At 42.0% G+C, this 18,517-nt stretch overlaps 1 protein-coding gene across 6 annotated transcripts in view; it reads left to right on the top strand.

Moving 5' to 3' along the window:
* The window catches only part of ARMC8 (armadillo repeat containing 8), a 227,790-nt gene that overhangs the window by 184,728 nt on the left and 24,545 nt on the right, over window positions 1-18,517 (top strand). For 5 of the 6 annotated variants that reach the window (XM_045029370.1, XM_045029367.1, XM_045029372.1 and 2 more), the window contains 5 exons: window positions 568-650; window positions 906-987; window positions 8,782-8,868; window positions 12,463-12,555; window positions 15,954-16,103. In XM_045029370.1, the coding sequence (XP_044885305.1) occupies window positions 568-650; window positions 906-987; window positions 8,782-8,868; window positions 12,463-12,555; window positions 15,954-16,103 (495 nt within the window). The remainder of the gene's footprint in view (window positions 1-567; window positions 651-905; window positions 988-8,781; window positions 8,869-12,462; window positions 12,556-15,953; window positions 16,104-18,517) is intronic. The other variant, XM_045029371.1, reaches the window with a different exon arrangement.

Here is an 18,517-nt window from a genome sequence, read left to right as displayed (position 1 = left end):
TGCTGGTAGCAAAGACCTCACTCCAATCAGCAGCAGATGCGGCAGATACTTCTTTATGCTCAGTGGCCACTGGCATCGTCATCAGGAGGGAGTTGTGGCTCCATTCCTCTGGTTTTCCCAAGGAGGTACAAAACATCATCAAAGACTTGCCTTTTGATGAATCCCATCTTTTCAAAAAAAAATGGATTATTCCCTCCACACCCTCAAGGATTTGAGAACTACACTCTGTTCCTTGGGTATTGCACACCAGCGCCAAAACGTAAGTTCTACTACCCACAGTCTGCACAGCATTACAGAACTTCTCAGTTTTTCCATCAACAGCCTTACGAATCACCAAGAAAGCATCAGAAGAAAACCACAGTCAGGCAAAGAGAGTAGATGCTATTGTCTAATTGATGAGTTCAGTGGTTCCATAAGGGGAAATAAGGGTTGTTGTTTCTAAGGTAAATTCTCTTTTCATATGCAAAATTTAGAATGTTATAAATCACAGTAAAACAGTAGCATTTACAAGTAATACAAAAGTTATCCACCTTATGTTATTTATGCACCTTTAACCTTTTTCTCCAGATCATTGAGACTGAAAATATGATGGACCGAATTGTGAATGGCTTGTCTGAGTCTAGTATCAAGGTGCGGCTATCTGCAGTCAGGTATGAGCTTTCCTGGTCTAAATAAAATAATTTTCAGAGTGTGTAACTCTTTTGGGTCCTTCATTTGCTAGAAATTGTGGTATCCATCAAACACTAAAACTAACCTAAAGCAGTTTCTAGTCTCCGAAAATTCATCAAAGATAGTAGTAAAATATTTCTTGGTGTTGTATTAATTATCACCAAATTTCTAGCTTTATCTATATGGAAAGAAACAATGAAAGCATTTCACAGACCTCATTTCATTTTTCTTTGTAGATGTTTGCACAGTTTGTCCCGGTCTGTGCAGCAGCTACGGACGAGTTTCCAGGATCACGCCGTATGGAAACCCTTAATGAAGGTGAGACGAAAAATAGCAAGCATTATACACTTGGAAGTGGATGTGATCTGTTCATCAGTTACAATGTCTTTTTGTAGAATCTTAATAGGTATCACCTTGACATCTGATATGTGTGATCTTCTCTGGAGGCTTACAAATCAGCAAAAGCCCAGTAACAGCAGACAGTGTCGTTGCCTGCACTTTCTCTTTTGAAATGTATAATGTATTACAAAATAAGACAGACACTGAGAGCCAGATTGTCCCTAGCCCTTACTCAGGAACATAGGAAAGGGCTCCCCTGCTCAGCCTATACCTGGCAACTGAGGTTGAGGCTGCCGCTGTGGGGAGGGGATATTGATCCTACATTCCAGCTGCTTTACTTTCCCAGAGAGTAGGATGCTGGAAGAGGCAGGGCCATGATGTGGGTAGAGCATTCCTCTTCAGCCTAATGCAAAATCTCTGTGTTCCTCTTGGGGCAGTGCAGTGCATTGCTGTCTGTGGCACAGCCCCCAAGTCCAGACCCAGAAGCACTAGCCCCATGGAGGAGAGGGGAAGCATGGCTTATTATTTTAAAATCAGGCTGCCTAAATGTAAACTAGAAGGAAAAATAGCATGTATTGCATTGTCATATGCACTGCAGTTTATTGAACAACTTGAGTGGTTGTGAAGAACGGGTTGTATTGAATTAGTGAAAAAGGATAGAGGAAGACTAATTGTACTGTATATACTGCTCTATCTATGAGGAAATGGCAGTTTCTGGAAGAGAGAATGGGCAAACCAACCAGAAACAGTGTGCAAGGCTAAGAGATTTTATTCCTGTGATTTGCCTAGTTAAGCATAGAACAAAAGAGCAGATGCGCTGGTACAGGTGAGAGAGAGAATGAGGAAGCTGTCAGGCACTCTGTGCAGTGTGTTTCCTATTTCTGCAGTTCCCCATTTGCCCTCAAGTATGCAGCGTGACTAAGCTTATTGCATAGAAGCCAATGTTATACTGAATAGCTGACATCTGCATGAAAACCTGTTCAGTGCACAGCTTTGGTCAAAAAGGCAAATAAGATATTATGTTACCTGAAGAAACAGATAGAGTACAGCACCTAGCACAATGGGGTCCTTGCCCATGACTAGCATCTTAGGTGCTTCTGTAATACTACTAATAAATAATAATAATGAAAATATTATCATGTTGTTGTGTAAATCATGATATAACCATACCTAGACAGTGTGTTCAGTTCTGGGCACTTGACCTCAAAAATCATTCAGCAGAAATAGGAAAGGTACAGAGAAGGGCAACAGAAATGAGTAGACAGATAGAAAGATTAGGGCCATATAGCTTAGAGAGTTGATGAATTAATGATGACATGGTGGAGGTATATAAAATAATGAATAATGTAAAAAAGTCAGTCAAAAATTCCTGTTTACGATTTTTCATATTACTAGAACAAGGGGACACTCAATGAAATTAAAAGATACCAAATTTTAAACTGATAAAAGGGAAATTATCCTGTGGAACTCGTTGCAAATCCTGAGTTTAACAGGATCCACAGCTAAGTTAGACCGGATAAAAATATGTAAAGGATATAAACTCCCCTGTTTCATGATATAAGCCAGGCAAGCATGGCAGCAACCTTAGCTTCAACACGTCTTCAGAGATTGTGGAAGTGGCACAGAACCAAGAAGAGCCAGGAACTCTGACAACAAGGTACATAAGGGCTTGGAGAATGCAGGCCTTTGTAAAAGGCAGCAAGAGTACTGCCATTTTGAGAACTACCCTGGCTTTCGTTCACAAGTGAAACAGCACAAGTGTGTCAGATCCAAAGGGATTTCTGGACCAAGAGATGACTCTCAACCAGTCTGGTTGATGCTTCAGCAGTGAGTGCTGGGCCTTAGAATCTTTTCTCTTGCTGCTGACTGTGCCACCAAATCAGGGTGTGTTGGTTTAATTGTGGATGACATTTGACCCTGACTTGGGGTGGGTGACTTTTGTGGAACAAAGTAGGACTTCTTTGCCCATTACCCCTCAGATTTCATTAGTGCTGGATGCCTGGACAGTCTTGGGTCTTAGTTTTTGGGTTTGGCCTCACTGCCAACGGTGGAGTTTGCAAGGAGTATCAGGGAGTCTCAGATTCAAGACTCTTCCTTTGTAGGTCCTTATCCTCCAAGCCTACAATCAGGGTCTCTCTTGTACGCCACCCGTAGACACATTAAGGTTTCTTGCAGACAGGATTTATCTGCCTTGGGCATCTCTAGGACCTGGATACCTCATAGGACAACCACCTTTTCTTTATGAATTCTCAACTCCTTGGCCATATTGACCTCTAGTTTCCACAATTTGAGTCAGCCTTCTAACCTTCAACCTGTCACTGGGGATCTGTTCTGGGTCCGGTGTTGCTTGACATCTTTATTAATTACCTGGATGTAGGAATAGAGAGCATACTGATCAGATTTGCAGATGACACAAAGCTAGGGGGGCTTGCCAACACTTGGAGGATAGAGCTAAAATTCAAAGGGATCTTGATAAATTGAAGAACTGGGCTATCGACAACAAAATGAAATTAAATGAAGACAAATGTAAGGTGCTACATTTAGGGAACAAAAACCAAACACGCAAATACAGAATGGGGGATAACTGGCTCTGCAGCAGCACAGCTGAGAAGGATCTGGGAGTTGTGGTGGATCACAATCTCAACATGAGTCAACAATGCAATGCTGTTGCCAAAAAAAATTAAAAAAATTTGTGGGTTGCATAAACAGAGGCATACCATGCAAGTCATGGGAGATAATACCACTCTACTCACGCTGGTTAGGCCTCAGCTGGAGTACTGTGTCCAATTTTGGTCACTGCTGTATGAAAAAGATGTAGAGAAACTGGAAAGGTTCCAGAGGTGAGTGACAAAAATTATCAGAGGGATGGAATGTAAATCATATGAGCAAAGGCTGGAGGAATTGGGTATGTTTAGTTTGGAAAAGAGGAGATTAAAGGGGGACATGATAGCAGTCTTCAAATACTTGAAAGGCTGCCATAAGAAAGATAGAGAAAAGTTGTTCTCTTGCCACAGAGGGCAGGACAAGAGGCAATAGGTTCAAACTACAGCATAGCAGATTTAGATTAAATCTCAGGAAATAGTTCATAACTGTAAGAACAGTAGGACAATGGAACAAACTGCCTAGGAGAAGTCATGGAATCTCCTTCACTTGAGATTTTCAAAAAGAGGCCAGATAGCCATCTGTCTTGGATGGTTTAGACACAACAAATCCTGCATCTTGGCAGGGGGTTAGACTAGATGACCTTTGTGGTCCCTTCCAACCTTATGGTTTTATGATTCTTTGTGACTGTCAGCTCTTTTCCTCTTTTTAGGTGAAGACAGCAGTTTGATATTTTAGAACAATGGCAGGAGAACCTGGCCATCCATTCCAAAAAAAGCCTTCTTGAGCCAGTCCATGATCTCTGGCTCAGCCTTGTACCCATCCCTGTTCAAAAGGGAATATAAAATGTATCCACGTCTTCAAAATGGATCTGACTGTTTTACTAGCATCCTGCTCTTGGTTGCTTATTGTATTTGTGACCACAGAAAGAGCTTCCCAGTCCATTGATCAGGAGAAAAATTTTAGGGATGGATTTGCTTGGTAGGAAGGAATGTCAGCAATATTGTAATTAGGAATTTCACATTTTCAGGCATTTCTCCATTACCAAGCATTGGCTGTCCCTCTTGAACTGTGTCAAGGCAAATTCATTTCAATAGCTTTAGAGGTACATTGTCTTAAACCCTACTTTTGGTTGACTTTCCTGTAACAATTCTGCCTTTGTCCCTTCAGTATATAAATTATACCCACTTACGTAAGTAAGTTACACCACTTTTTACATCACCTCTGACTTTGATCCTTGCCTTTAAGTTAGTGGCTCACTAGTTCCCCCAGAAAAGAGAAGCTGCTTACTTTTGAACGATTGAGTGTAGTTATTCAGTCAACTTGAAAATCATGTTTTAAAAGGAAAATATTTCTGGCTAGTGGTAAATAAATGTACAGTCCTTCTGTCAAACATAAGTGGGCACACTCTCACCACGGCATGTGAGGGACTGAGGCCCACAGAATGACGCCGTTGGATTTATATCAGTCCTTTTGGCCTTATTCTCCACTGTCCTATACTTTACTTAGTGTGTGTATAAATGACTATCCAAGGTGCCAGGCAGTGGAGAATCGGGTGTTTTTTTAACATTTTGTTGGCAGCTAATGGGGAAAACTTACTAGATTTTTTTATCCTACATCTCCTTTCCACAATGCAGAGTGTGGAAATGTCCCCCGGTATATGACTGTTGTGATGTAGAGAAAAAAGTTTAATCTCAAAATCAGCAAAGAGTCTTGTGGCACCTTATAGACTAATAGACGTTTTGGAGCATGAGCTTTCGTGGGTGAATACCCACTTCGTCGGATGCATGTAGTGGAAATTTCCAGGGGCAGGTATATATAAGCAAGCAAGAAGCAGGCTAGAGATAACGAGGTTAGTTCAATCAGGGAGGATGAGGCCCTCTTCTAGCAGCTGAGGTGTGAAAACCAAGAGAGGAGAAACTGGTTTTGTAGTTGGCAAGCAATTCACAGTCTTTGTTTAATCCTGAGCTGATGGTGTCCAATTTCCAGATGAACTGAAGCTCAGCACTTTCTCTTTGAAGTCTGGTCCTGAAGTTTTTTTGCTGCAGGATGGCCACCTTAAGATCTGCTGTTGTGTGGCCAGGGAGGTTGAAGTGTTCTCCTACAGGTTTTTGTATATTGACATTCCTAATATCTGATTTGTGTCCATTTATCCTTTTCCGTAGAGACTGTCCAGTTTGGCTGATGTACATAGCAGAGGGGCATTGCTGGCATATGATGGCGTATATTACATTGGTGGATGTGCAGATGAATGAACCGGTGATGGTGTGGCTGATCTGGTTAGGTCCTGTGATGGTGTCGCTGGTATAGATATGTGGGCAGAGTTGGCATCGAGGTTTGTTGCATGGATTGGTTCCTGAGCTAGAGTTACTATAGTGCGGTGTGCAGTTACTGGTGAGAATATGCTTCAGGTTGGCAGGTTGTCTGTGGGCGAGGACTGGCCTGCCACCCAAGGCCTGTGAAAGTGTGGGATCATTGTCCAGGATGGGTTGTAGATCCCTGATGATGCGTTGGAGGGGTTTTAGCTGGGGACTGTATGTGATGGCCAGTGGAGTCCTGTTGGTTTCTTTCTTGGGTTTGTCTTGCAGTAGGAGGCTTCTGGGTACACGTCTGGCTCTGTTGATCTGTTTCCTTATTTCCTCGTGCGGGTATTGTAGTTTTGAGAATGCTTGATGGAGATTTTGTAGGTGTTGGTCTCTGTCTGAGGGGTTAGAGCAGATACGGTTGTACCTCAGTGCTTGGCTGTAGACAATGGATCGTGTGGTGTGCCCGGGATGGAAGCTGGAGGCATGAAGGTAGGCATAGCGGTCAGTTGGTTTTCGGTATAGGGTGGTGTTAATGTGACCATCACTTATTTGCACCGTGGTGTCTAGGAAGTGGACCTCCCGTGTAGATTGGTCCAGGCTGAGGTTGATGGTGGGGTGGAAGCTGTTGAAATCGTGGTGGAATTTTTCCAGAGTCTCCTTCCCATGGGTTCAGATGATGATGATGTCATCAATGTACCGTAGGTAGAGAAGGGGCGTGAGTGGACGAGAGCTGAGGAAGCATTGTTCCAGGTTGGCCATAAAAATGTTGGCATATTGTGGGGCCATGCGGGTGCCCATAGCGGTGCCACTGATCTGGAGATATATATTGTCATAAAATTTGAAATAGTTGTGTGTGAGGATAAAGGCACAGAGCTCAGCAACTAGTTGTGCTGTGGTATCATCAGGGATACTGGTCCTGACAGCTTGTATTCTATCTGTGTGTGGGATGTTTGTGTAGAGAGCCATGGTGGCTAGGATGGTGTTTTCTGGAAGGTCACCAATACATTGTAGTTTCTCAGGAAAATCAGTGGTGTCACGGAGATAGCTGGGAGTGCTGGTGGCATAGGGTCTGAGCAGAGAGTCCACATATCCAGCCAGTCCTTCAGTGAGAGTGCCAATGCCCGAGATGATGGGGCGTCCAGGATTTCCGGGTTTGTGGATCTTGGGTAGTAGATAGAATAACCCTGGTCGAGGCTCTAAGGGTATGTTGATTTGTTCCGGTGTTAGTGTAGGGAGAGTCCTGAGTAGATGGTGCAGTTTCTTAGTGTATTCCTCAGTAGGATCTGAGGAAAGTGGCCTGTAGAATTTGGTATTGGAGAGTTGTCTGGCGGCCTCCTTTAGGTAGTCAGACCTGTTCATGATGACAACACCACCTCGTTTATCAGCCTCTTTGATTATAATGTCAGGGTGGGTTTCTGAGGCTGTGGATGGCCTTGTGTTCTGCACGACTTAGGTTATGAGGCAAGCGATGTTGTTTTTCCACAATTTCTGCCTGTGCACATCGGCGAAAGCATTCTATGTATAGGTCCAGACTGTCATTTCGACCCTCAGGAGGAGTCCATGGGGAGTTCTTCTTCTTGTGCTGTTGGTAGGAGGGTAACTGTGTATCAGTGGGCTGTTCAGTGTTATCCTGAAAGTATTCTTTGAGTCGGAGATGGCGAAAGTAGGCTTCCAGATCGCCGCAGAACTGTATCATGTTGGTGGGGGTAGCAGGGCAGAAAGAGAGTCCCCGAGATAGGACAAACTTTTCTTCTGGGCTGAGTGTGTGGTTGGATAGACTGACGATATTGCTGGGTGGGTTAGGGGTACCACGGTTGTGGCCCCATGTGGCAGGTAGGAGTTTAGACAGCTTACAGTCCTTTTTCCTTTGTAGAGAGGTGAAGTGAGTAATGTAGATCTCCTGTCTTATTTTAGTGAAGTCCGTTTGTATGGAAGTTTGGTTATTTATGAGAGTCTCCAGGTTGGAGAGCTCTTCTTTGATGTTTTCCTGTTTGTTGTATAAGATGCTGATCAGGTGGTTCCGCAGTTTCTTTGATAGAGTATGGCATAGTCTCTCACTGTGGTTTGTGTAGTATGTAGATAGCAGTGGATTTTTTACCTTTAGTCCATTTGGTATGATGTCCATCCGTTTGCATTTGGAAAGGAAGATATCTGTCTGTATTTGTGCAAGTTTCTTCATGAGGTTGATGGATTTCCACTCCATACGGCTAAATGCAGCACCTTGCATGGTGTCAAATATCAGAGGGGTAGCCGTGTTAGTCTGGATCTGTAAAAGCAGCAAAGAGTCTTGTGGCACCTTATAGACTAACAGACGTTTTGGAGCGTCTACACAGGAGGCTGTTCAGAGTTGCCATTAACCCAAGGGAGAACATGCGTCTCCAATGATTTATTCCCTCCTGGCCTGCTCAGTGCATTGAAGAGATGCATTTTGTGCACCATTCATAGTGTAGGATAGTGTAGATTGCTCCTCTTTGATGTGCTAGCTCTGCAGTCCACCGAAAAGGAAGAATGTGACTCTTTCAAAATTATTTGCTCCACAAACGAACAGCTATTATGGCCCATGTAATAGCAGGATACATGAGTGGTGGGGAAGACTATCAACTGCCCCACCTCCCCTTCAAATAGGCATCAGTGCCATGCAGATCACAATGCCTAAAGGTCTTTTTGTTCAAAAACTGCTCTACTTCAACAGGATGACTGTGGAGGTGAATTCCCAAATCCCAGCATAACCCTTCATTGCAGTACGAGGGCACTGTGGCTCATCTGGTGGCTCTTGCTAAGCAAAACCATAACTTTGTTTAAAAGTGATCTTAGTCTTGTTCATACCAATTAATGGAGCTCCCCACTCTCCTCCTCGAGCCCTTAGGTTTTACAGAATGCTCCAGATGAAGTCCTGGTGGTAGCATCTTCCACACTATGCAACCTACTCCTTGAATTCTCTCCAAGCAAAGAGGTTGGTATTCACCTATCATTTCTTCTTATTGCTTGTTTAGTAGAACTGTGTGTTACAGCAATGACTTTTGAGTAAGCAAAAAAGTTTTTTAATCACTATCAGGTGATTATACAGTAGTTGTAATGTTTGGATGATGGAATTTTATCACTAATAGGCTGTCAATTTAAAAAAAACCCTGTTAATTATGCAGTGATACGACAGAATAGGTGGTCCCATCTAATGTAGTTAGATGTGGGTATGCTGTATGAGATCTAACTTTACTGATAGACTCTTCCTTTAATAAGATTTTAAAACACTTTTCATTTATAAATCTGCCTTGTTGCCTGTGCTGTATCTGCTCTAGAGATAAATCAGATAACTTCAGTCTTCAGGGCTGTCAAGCCAACAACTTTCACAAGCTCTAGACTCTCTTCTAAAAAAAAAACCCCATCTAGTTAATTGCTGATAATTTTAGCAGATAAAATGCAGATAGGGGTGACAAGTGGGGAAGTGGGAGTACCTGCAAGGAAGGAATTGCAGAGGGAAGAATGTAGATGGCATACAAAAAAAGGGAGGAAGTAGAGAAAAAGAGAAGGTTGGGGAAGAAATAGAAACAAAGGGCAGGAATAATGTTGTCCCAAAGAAGAGCAGATATCCCCACTGAGTGATGCTGGGTATGACAATGAGGGACTGAATAAATAGTAAGTTATAATCATAACTAAAATCTGTTACTACATAAAGGCCAGAGGCTCTCCTTGATCTCTGTGCATATCTCTCTTCCACCTCTGTGGCGTGAGGGGAGTACATAGTTCTAGATTTATCTCTCAGCCTGTGGGCCATAATTAAAAATGGACTTCAGTCTTCTCCAGAAGATAAGTTTGACAGATGAGCGGTAAGCCATGTGTTTTACCTTCAGCAATTTGAGTTCACAGACTTGAAACCCAATCGTGCCTTCATTCAACACAATGGCAAAACACTTGTTGGCGTCACTGTGAGCAGAAATAGGCCATAATTGCAGGAATGTGATTTCACCTGGCTGAACAAAAGTGAATGCTCAAGAAAGTTTTTTTATTAATTGCATTGTATAATGTATAGTGCACTGCCTTATATGAAGTACATTGTGCATTTCACCGTGCAGTGTATGTGCTTCATGCATATCAGTATATGTTGCACACAGCGTACAATATACATATTGCCGCCCAAGAAGTGTAGAGTATGGTTAGGATATTCTTTAGGCATTTCATTGTATAATGTATTCATTTTACTCTGATGTATGCATTTCTGTATTATAATGGGCAAAACATTCATCTTTTGGGCTATAATTTTCAGTATTTGATCTAAGCCCATAGGTGACTTTTTTTAAGTTTGAGGAAAATCCCTTCATCTGCTCTGTGATGAGAAAGTCGAAAAAACACTTCTCACGTTATAAAGTAATTTTATCCACATATTTTTAAACATGGCTACAAAAAAAGCGATTGATTAGCAACTTGAAACTTGGCGTGGCCATAGATAGTCCTTATTGAAAATGGTTAAAAAGAAAGATGTTATAAGCAGTTGAAAAAATGCTCATCAGTATGTTCAGTAGTGATATGCCATAACTTTATCAGAGCTTAGTCTTCTTTGTGACCTTATTGCACATTTCTTGCCTCTACCATGGCTAGGGGATCAGACAGAGACTGTTGCGCTCTGGCTGCTAATGGGTCCATTGATATGGGCTTCTCTTCCCCAAGAGATCTCATCATGTTTAGACTTCATCATGAGGAGCAGAATTAGCTAAAAAAAGCTGAGCACAACTGACTGGTCAGTATAGACAATGACAAATAGTGCTCAGCATCATGTCAACAGGCTGTGCTTATAGCCTTGTCTACAGTGACCAGTCAGCCAAAGGGTACTGTGGTGTCAGCTAACTCCACTCCTCATAACATCTAAATGTGATCAGATCTCCTGGTGAAGACAAGCCCTTTGATGGAGACTCTCTCCATGAAAAAATGTGCGAGTTTATGCAAATGTGTCTTTACTTAGACATGAGATGCCAAAATAAAAGGAGAGGCTGTTTTGAAATTCCTTCAGATAGCTATGAAATGTTTTGTTTTATTTAACATACTCTGTATTTTCTTTTTTATTTGCAGCACTTTAAGAATTATACATTAAATACCAACTACAGGAGCAAAAATAATTTTGTCTGTATATTTAGTTGAGCTGAGCTGGAGCAGGATTTTTTGGTGCATGAAAAATTCAGAGAGTCTGAGGTTTTTTGTTCTGTTCCAGAACCAACTGCTAGGCTCCCCAGGATCCCCAGCTCCACAGCAGCCATACAGCCAGGGACCCTGGGAGTCCCAGCTCCAGCTCCTGCCTGACTTCCATCAGCATTTTGCCAAACTTAACAGTTTGGCAGCTCTAGTATTTAGCATCTTAATTCAAATCCTTATTTCAGTTGCCAAGGAGTATCAGCATACTTTTCACACTCTATTATAATAGTACTTTTTCAATATTGAGAGAAGTATTAATACCACTGCGGAGATAGTGTTTATTAGAAAAAAGCTAATGGGATACATTTAATCTCAATCAGGTGATAAAATTTACAGTTAAGTTTTTGCATATATGACATTTTATTACTGTTTATTCCACATAATTTCAAAATAAACCATGTCACCCCAGATGTTTCATCTTTAAACTTGTAATGGTTAATCCATATTTGTAAATTAGCATTTGCTAAATCATGCCACAGCGGTGTTCTGCCAACCTATAATGAAAGACCCTAGTATAAAGCACATGTGCAAGCAAACAGAACTATGGGGCAAATTCTGCGTACACGTATACTGATGTAAATTCAGTGAAATTCACCTCTGTGTAAGGGGTCCTCACCTATTTTGAGGCCTTATGTGAAACATAAATGGTGCAGAGGGCTTTTGAAGACCTTGTGCACAGGGTGAATATCCCCCAGTCTGGAGTAATTCCATTGACTTTGGTGATGTTATTATAGATTTACATAATTGAGGTAAGAATTTGGCCTGTTATTCCCATGACAACCTTAACTCTGAGTTTCCTGATTGTTGTGGACTGTAGTTTGTTTCATTTAGTAATTTGGGGCTTTCAAAATCCATCTGTTGGTATTTGTCTTATAACCTCATTGTCTGATAATATCACAAGCGCTTTGAGTTTTTCTCAGGTTGTCACTAGAAGTCTCAAGAGTTAGCCCTATTACACTTCGTTGTTGTTCTATTGTTTGTATACGTGTTGAACTCACTAAATCTCAATGTGTCTTCATTAGTGAATGTGAAGAGCAAATACAGCCTGTTTAAATGCAATTAAAGACAGTGAAACCTGTCTTCTGTGTCTGCTCAAGGGATCAAAAATCAGTTGCTAATGAAGGTGGTCTTTTATTAAAGGTGCTTCACTGCTAGCAGTCTATTGAGACCAAAGATTGTCTGAAAAGGGTGTGTGTGCGTACACATTTCATTATAGTTATGTCTACAGTTCCTCAATAAATAACCAAGATCCACCTCGAGATAAACACAGTGTGCAGTACCACATTTGATAGTTCATAGATGTACATGTAAGTCCAGTAAATTCACGGTGTTCTAAAGCTGTGTGGTTTTTTTCTGTTCATTTCAGCCTATTTTAGAATCAGGAGCCATAGAACTTCTATGTAGTTTAACCCAGAGTGAAAATCTTGCTTTGCGAGTGAATGGCATTTGGGCTTTAATGGTAAGTACTCACTCCAATGAAACATTGTTTATACAAACACCACACACAACCAGCCAACCACCAAAACACACTTCAAGGAAGGGAGATTCAGAGCTTTAGTTTTGACCATGAAGAGCATACCAGTTACTAAAAATAACGTTGCAGATGTTCAGCCTGCCTATATTTGTGACTATACAAGATAATAGTGATCTGTCCCTAAAAGTATATTAAGAACATAAGAACGGCCATACTGGGTCAGACCAATGGTCCATCTGGACCAGTGTCCTGTTTTCTAACTGTAGCCAGTGCCAGATGCTTCAGAGGGAATGGCCAGAACAGGGCAATTTGTAGTGATCCATCCCCTATCATCCAGTTCTAGTGTCTGACAGTTGGGTGAACTATTCATGATGACTTCAAGATCTCTTTCTTGTGTGGTAACCGCTAATTTAGATCCCATCATTTTGTGTGTACAGCTGGGATTATTTGTTCCAATATGCATTACTTGCATTTATCAACATTGTATTTCATATGCCATTTTGTTACCAGTCACCCAGTTTAGTGAAATCCTTTTGTAACTCTTTGCAGTCAGCTTTCCACTTTTTATAAGCCAGTAAATAAAAAATGATCTTGCTGATGTCTTTATATATGTATTCTTGGCAGTATACTTAAATATCCGTAACAAACTATTGATGTAAGCTTCACAGTGCAGTAATTTCCAGCAAATAATAAATTAAGCGTAAAATCCATGGAATTAAGCGAAGAGTGTAAAATCAAGAGATCAAAGCAAGAATAAAATTCAAACCATATATCAATTTCACTTGTGCATGTCAGTCATGAGCTAATTGAACAGCATAACTGATTAGTTCAAAGGTAAGGCTATAGTTGGGTAAAAGTAAGAAGGAAGATTTAAAACAAGGGAAAATGGGTGAGCCTTTGGGACTTTGTCAGGGATGTGGAGATCCAAAAATGTCCTTCATAAGCTGTAGTTCTTCGAGTGCTTGTTCCTATGTGTGGTGTACTTGAGCGATTGCACATGCTTTCCATGGGTCCAGAACTGGAGAATTTTTCCTGAGTGTCTGTTTGGTCCACACATGCACCTCATGCTCTGTCCTCATGCTCTGCATCTTAGTTCCTTCTTACCTCTCATGGTCTGGCATGGAGCTTCAACGTACGTGCCGATTTCTTCAGCTTCTGTCTGTAAATAAATTGTCATTAGGATAAATATTTGGGGATCTATCCTTAAGATTTGGGACAACTCCCCATGCCCCTGGGGTGAGGAGTGGTTCGTGTACACCACTGCCTCTCTCCCTTTCCCCCCGGTCTTCCAGTAGTGGGAGGAGGAGTATGACAAAAATCCCCATAAGCCCTTCCTGGTATTTATCACGGTACCTGTCTGTACTGCCTGCAGGAAACATGTCCTGCCCACGTGCAGTATCTGCTGGTTGTTCCCAAGTAAGGCAAAGCAGTCAGGGGACTTCCGATTCCAAGCAATCCTCATGGAGAGGTCCATGAGATGGGGACAGCCTGTGACCCAGGGAGACTCTCTTGTACATCAGTCTGAAGAAGGTAGGAGCAGCCCCTTGAGTTCAGCTCAGGCCAGTTCTAGGGTCCCTGCACCCCTTCCCTCATCAGCTTCAAGACAGGGCAGAAGGGAGATACAAACACTCCCATAAAGACAAGAGGGAAAGTTCCACATCCAAGCCCTCTAAAAGGAGACAGAAGTCCCCCGTCCTACACCAAGTCAGGAGACACCTTGTGCTCTGGACCCAGGTGTCTGCTTCTGAGAAGGACCAGCCCAGGACTTCATCAAAGGGCAAGACAGCACCACTCTCCCATACCATACCAAAAGTGGTACTTCAGTGCCAGCACCTGTTCTGCATTGGCACTGTCAGATCCAGCGCCTTCGGCATCAGTGGTCCAAGTTACAGAAACTACTCCAGCCTGCTTCTCGGCAGCAGGTGGTCTAATCGTATTTATGGAACCGGAGCCACTGATACTCTGGACTTCTACACCCACTTCCATGACATTAGCCATTACCAATATCTCTGTGGTCCCCCTCACCATCGCCGTCTGATTCTGAACAAGAATTTGGTGGATAATCAGCTGAACATGAGCTCCCAATGCAACTCTGGGGCCAAATGGGCAAATGTAATCCTGGTTGGCAGATGTCCAGGTCATATTGAGCAGTAATAGAAAGGACTCTACTGGGAAATGCTACACAACAAAGTGGAAAATATTTATATTCTGGTCTGATCGATAAGGAATTTCCCCTTCACGGTCAGGAATCCCAGATGTACTAGGCTAGCCAATTATCCTTAAAATACATGGGACACTGGTGGCTATTAGTGCATTTCACCCACCTGTACATACCTACTTGTGTTTTCTCACCCAGTCCCATTTCTGTTCCTGAAAGGCTTGGTTTAGAGTCTTCCCTCTAGTGGCAAAGCTGGTACCAGCCTGGGACTTGAACCTGGTTTATCAACTCTGACTAAGGTGCTGTTTGAGCCTTCGGGATCTTGCTCTCTACTTCACCTTTCCATGAAGGTAGAATTTATCGTCTCAATCATGTCAGCCAGAAGAGGTTGGGATCTAGGGGCACTCATGGCAGATCTCCCCATCCCGGTACAGTTTTCCACAAGGATAAGGCACCCATGAGACTCTACCAGAAGTTCCCCCCTAAGATGGTATCAGACTTTCACATCAGCCAAATTACCCATCTACCTGTGTTCTACCCTAAACCACATACCAGGCGGAAAGAGGTGATGTGTCTCTCCTTGGATATGCATAGGGACCTTGCGGTCTGCCTACAGAGAATGAAATTTTGGAAATCTCCTAGACTTTGTATCATTTATGGAATGGATGAAAGGAGAGGCCATTTCCACACAGAGGCTGTCAAAAGGGATCCAGAGATGCATCATTTTCTGTTATGAGATTAACAATGTCCCTCTTATGGGCAAAGTGAGAGTACATTCTGTGACAGCCCAAGCAGCCTCAGTAGCCAGCCTCAAGGATGTCCCTTTCATTGACATCTGCTGAGCAATGACTTGGGGTTCTTTTGTGAGACATTCTACACTGGTGCAGGTGGCTGCCTCAGATGTTTTCCTGGGCAGGGCAGTTCTGCAGTCTGTTGTGGCATTGGATTCTGGGTACCCGCCTCCTTGAAAAGACGCTGCCTGTGGATCACCTGAAGTGCACTACACCTAGGGACAATGCATTTCAAAGAACTCCAGGTACTGCAAGGTGAGTAACATTTCCTTGCATTGCTTGCAGGGTTATTTTATCAAGAACGTATGCACAGCAGATGGTAGTAATTCTTCTGTAGACAGAATGGAAAGCACACTCTGAGGAAAAATTAAGTGAAGGAGAAATGCTAATATGAGGTGTATGGCTCAGTTTTTCTGTATGTATCTGTCCTTCAGAACATGGCATTTCAAGCAGAACAAAAGATCAAAGCAGACATCTTACAAGGTTTGAGTACAGAACAATTATTCCAGTTACTCTCTGATTCAGATGTAAACGTGCTAATGAAAACTTTGGGACTGCTCAGAAATCTTCTGTCTACTCGCCCAGTAAGTAAAACCACAAACAGATCCTCCAGAAAAGTTGCCTTCCTAACGCTAACCCAGCGTTCATAGATGATACATTGTAAATCCATAATGCATAATACTCTTTCCAGTGATCTAGTAGGTCTGAAAAGCAAATTCCCTTTCTCTTTAAGTTCATTTTTGAATATTATTGTTGAAACTGTGAGGCCTCCATTGTGCATTATTGAAGTATCTGAACCCAAAAACACTAATGGTCATAAAAGACCACAATAAAGTGAAAATCTTTAATAAAGAGAGAATTCTGCATATCTAGCTGGAGCTTTATCACTAGTTATGCCCTCAGATACATACCAATACTTTTTTGTTGGGTGTTTGATTCTGTTTGTGTTTAGAAAGGATTTTGACAGACAGACAACACATTTTTGTAAACTCTGTTAAAAGTCTAGATAACAGGAGGAGTGGTTTGTGTTTTGAAATGAACTTACAGTGCTTATGGGGATGCAGATATCTTAAGGATACCCATATTTCTCCTTACTTATGGCTTGTCTACACAGTGCACAGTGCCGGTAGTGCACATTAGAAGCGTGTGATTTGGAGAGCACACCAACATGCTGCGCTCTGACTGCCCCATGTAGACTCTGCTGGCACAAACTAAGATACCTTGGTACCAAGGTGAACTGGATACCTTGCGCCAGCATAGCCTACGCAGGGCAGTTACAGCACAGCATAATAGAGCGCTCTATGGTGCACACAGCCAGTGCCATATAGACAAGCCCCAAGTGTCTGAGCTATTTCATTTCTCTCTTATCTGTCATTTTAAAACATTCTTCAGTCTTTGATTTTGGTCTTCTAGATTGTGCATTCACACAGTTCGTATATCCTTTTTACAGAATAGAATAAGATGATATAAGATTTAAGCACGTGAACTGTTTTATGGCAAGAAGTAAAGTGCTTGAGATACAAATGGAGGACGAGCAAGAGGCCCATCTAGTGAAGAATAGACAAAAACTGCAATAAATATTTGGCAAGGTGGACTTCTATGTAGGAACATAGCCACCTGTAAAGTGTGCTTTTTTCATGAAAAGTGACACTGTAAAAAGTGCACATTTGGGTTCCAGAATCATTGATTTTCAATTTTCATATCAAATTAGCTCAATCTACAAGTTAAAATATTTGTTTTCTAATTGCCCTGTAAACTCACCCTGAGCTAACAGTCAAACTGATGTCTAAACCATCAGTTAAAGTGGTTTTGCAGCCCAAATTATGGCCCCAGCTATTTCTGAGTAGCTCTATATTCTTTCATAGATTTTTTTTTTTTTAAAGACAAGAAAGGACCATTATAATTCTTTACTCTTAGCTTCTGCCATACCATATTCCACAGAATTTCACTCTCGAACCCAATAACTTGTCACGGAACTGCAGTATTTTGAGGGGGTGGGTGGGGGTTGTTTTTGGTGTTTTTTATATATTAAAAAAATCTAAACTTGACTTTGATTCCAAGTGATGGAGAATTTACTGTATCTTTGGTAATTGTTCCAGTGCTTAATTACCCTCACTTAAAAATTTGCATTTTACAGCAAGTTTGAACTTTGCTGACTTCAATTTCCAGCCACTGAATGTTGTTATGCCTTTTTCTGCTAGATGAGTCCTCCTGTGTATCTCATCTCCTCCAAGCACGGGTGCTATAGACAATGATAAAGTCACCTGTAAAACTTGGCTTCAGTGAGCAAAATAGATTGAGCTGCTTAAATCTCTCACTGTGAGACAGATTTTCAGGCCACAAATCATTTTTTGTGGCTTTTCTCTGAACCCTCTCAGAATTTCAGTTTTGAAGTGCAGACCCCAGAACTTGACACAGTTTTCCAGTACTGGTCTCACCAGTACTGTATACAGAACATAAGAACGGCCATAGTGGGCCAGACCAAAGGTCCATCTAGCCCAGTATCCTGTCTTCCAACAGTGGCCAATGCCAGGTGCCCCAGAGGGAATGAACAGAACAGGTAATCATCAAGTGATCCATCCCCTGTTGCCCATTCCCAGCTTCTGGCAAACAGAGGCTAGAGACACCATCCCTGCCCATCCTGGCTAATAGCAAAGTGATATCACTACACCTGTCTGCTGTTTCCCCCTTTTTAAATATGGAAAGATCGTGTTGACCCATTTAGCCACAGCATCACACTGAGTTCTCATGTTGATCAGGTTGTCAATTTATGACTCAAAGATCCTTCAGTCTTCAGATTATGCCCTCAGTGACAACTGTGTTGCTCTGGGGGAGTCAGTATTTAAATGTTCAACACGCTTCAATGGAAATAGGATCAATCATATAGTTCCTTATTCTGCTCCCTGTGGCAATGGTTGGCTAAAGTAATGAAAAGAAAAATAACTCCTGTTTTCTGCTGCAGTGGGTTCTCACATTTGTGATACCTTGCATAAAGGTA

This window comes from Mauremys mutica, chromosome 9 (assembly GCF_020497125.1).
Source record: "Mauremys mutica isolate MM-2020 ecotype Southern chromosome 9, ASM2049712v1, whole genome shotgun sequence".
In the NCBI taxonomy this organism is placed as follows: domain Eukaryota; kingdom Metazoa; phylum Chordata; order Testudines; family Geoemydidae; genus Mauremys; species Mauremys mutica.
Note: the sequence above shows the minus strand (reverse complement) of the source record. Positions and strands in the feature narration are given on the sequence as shown.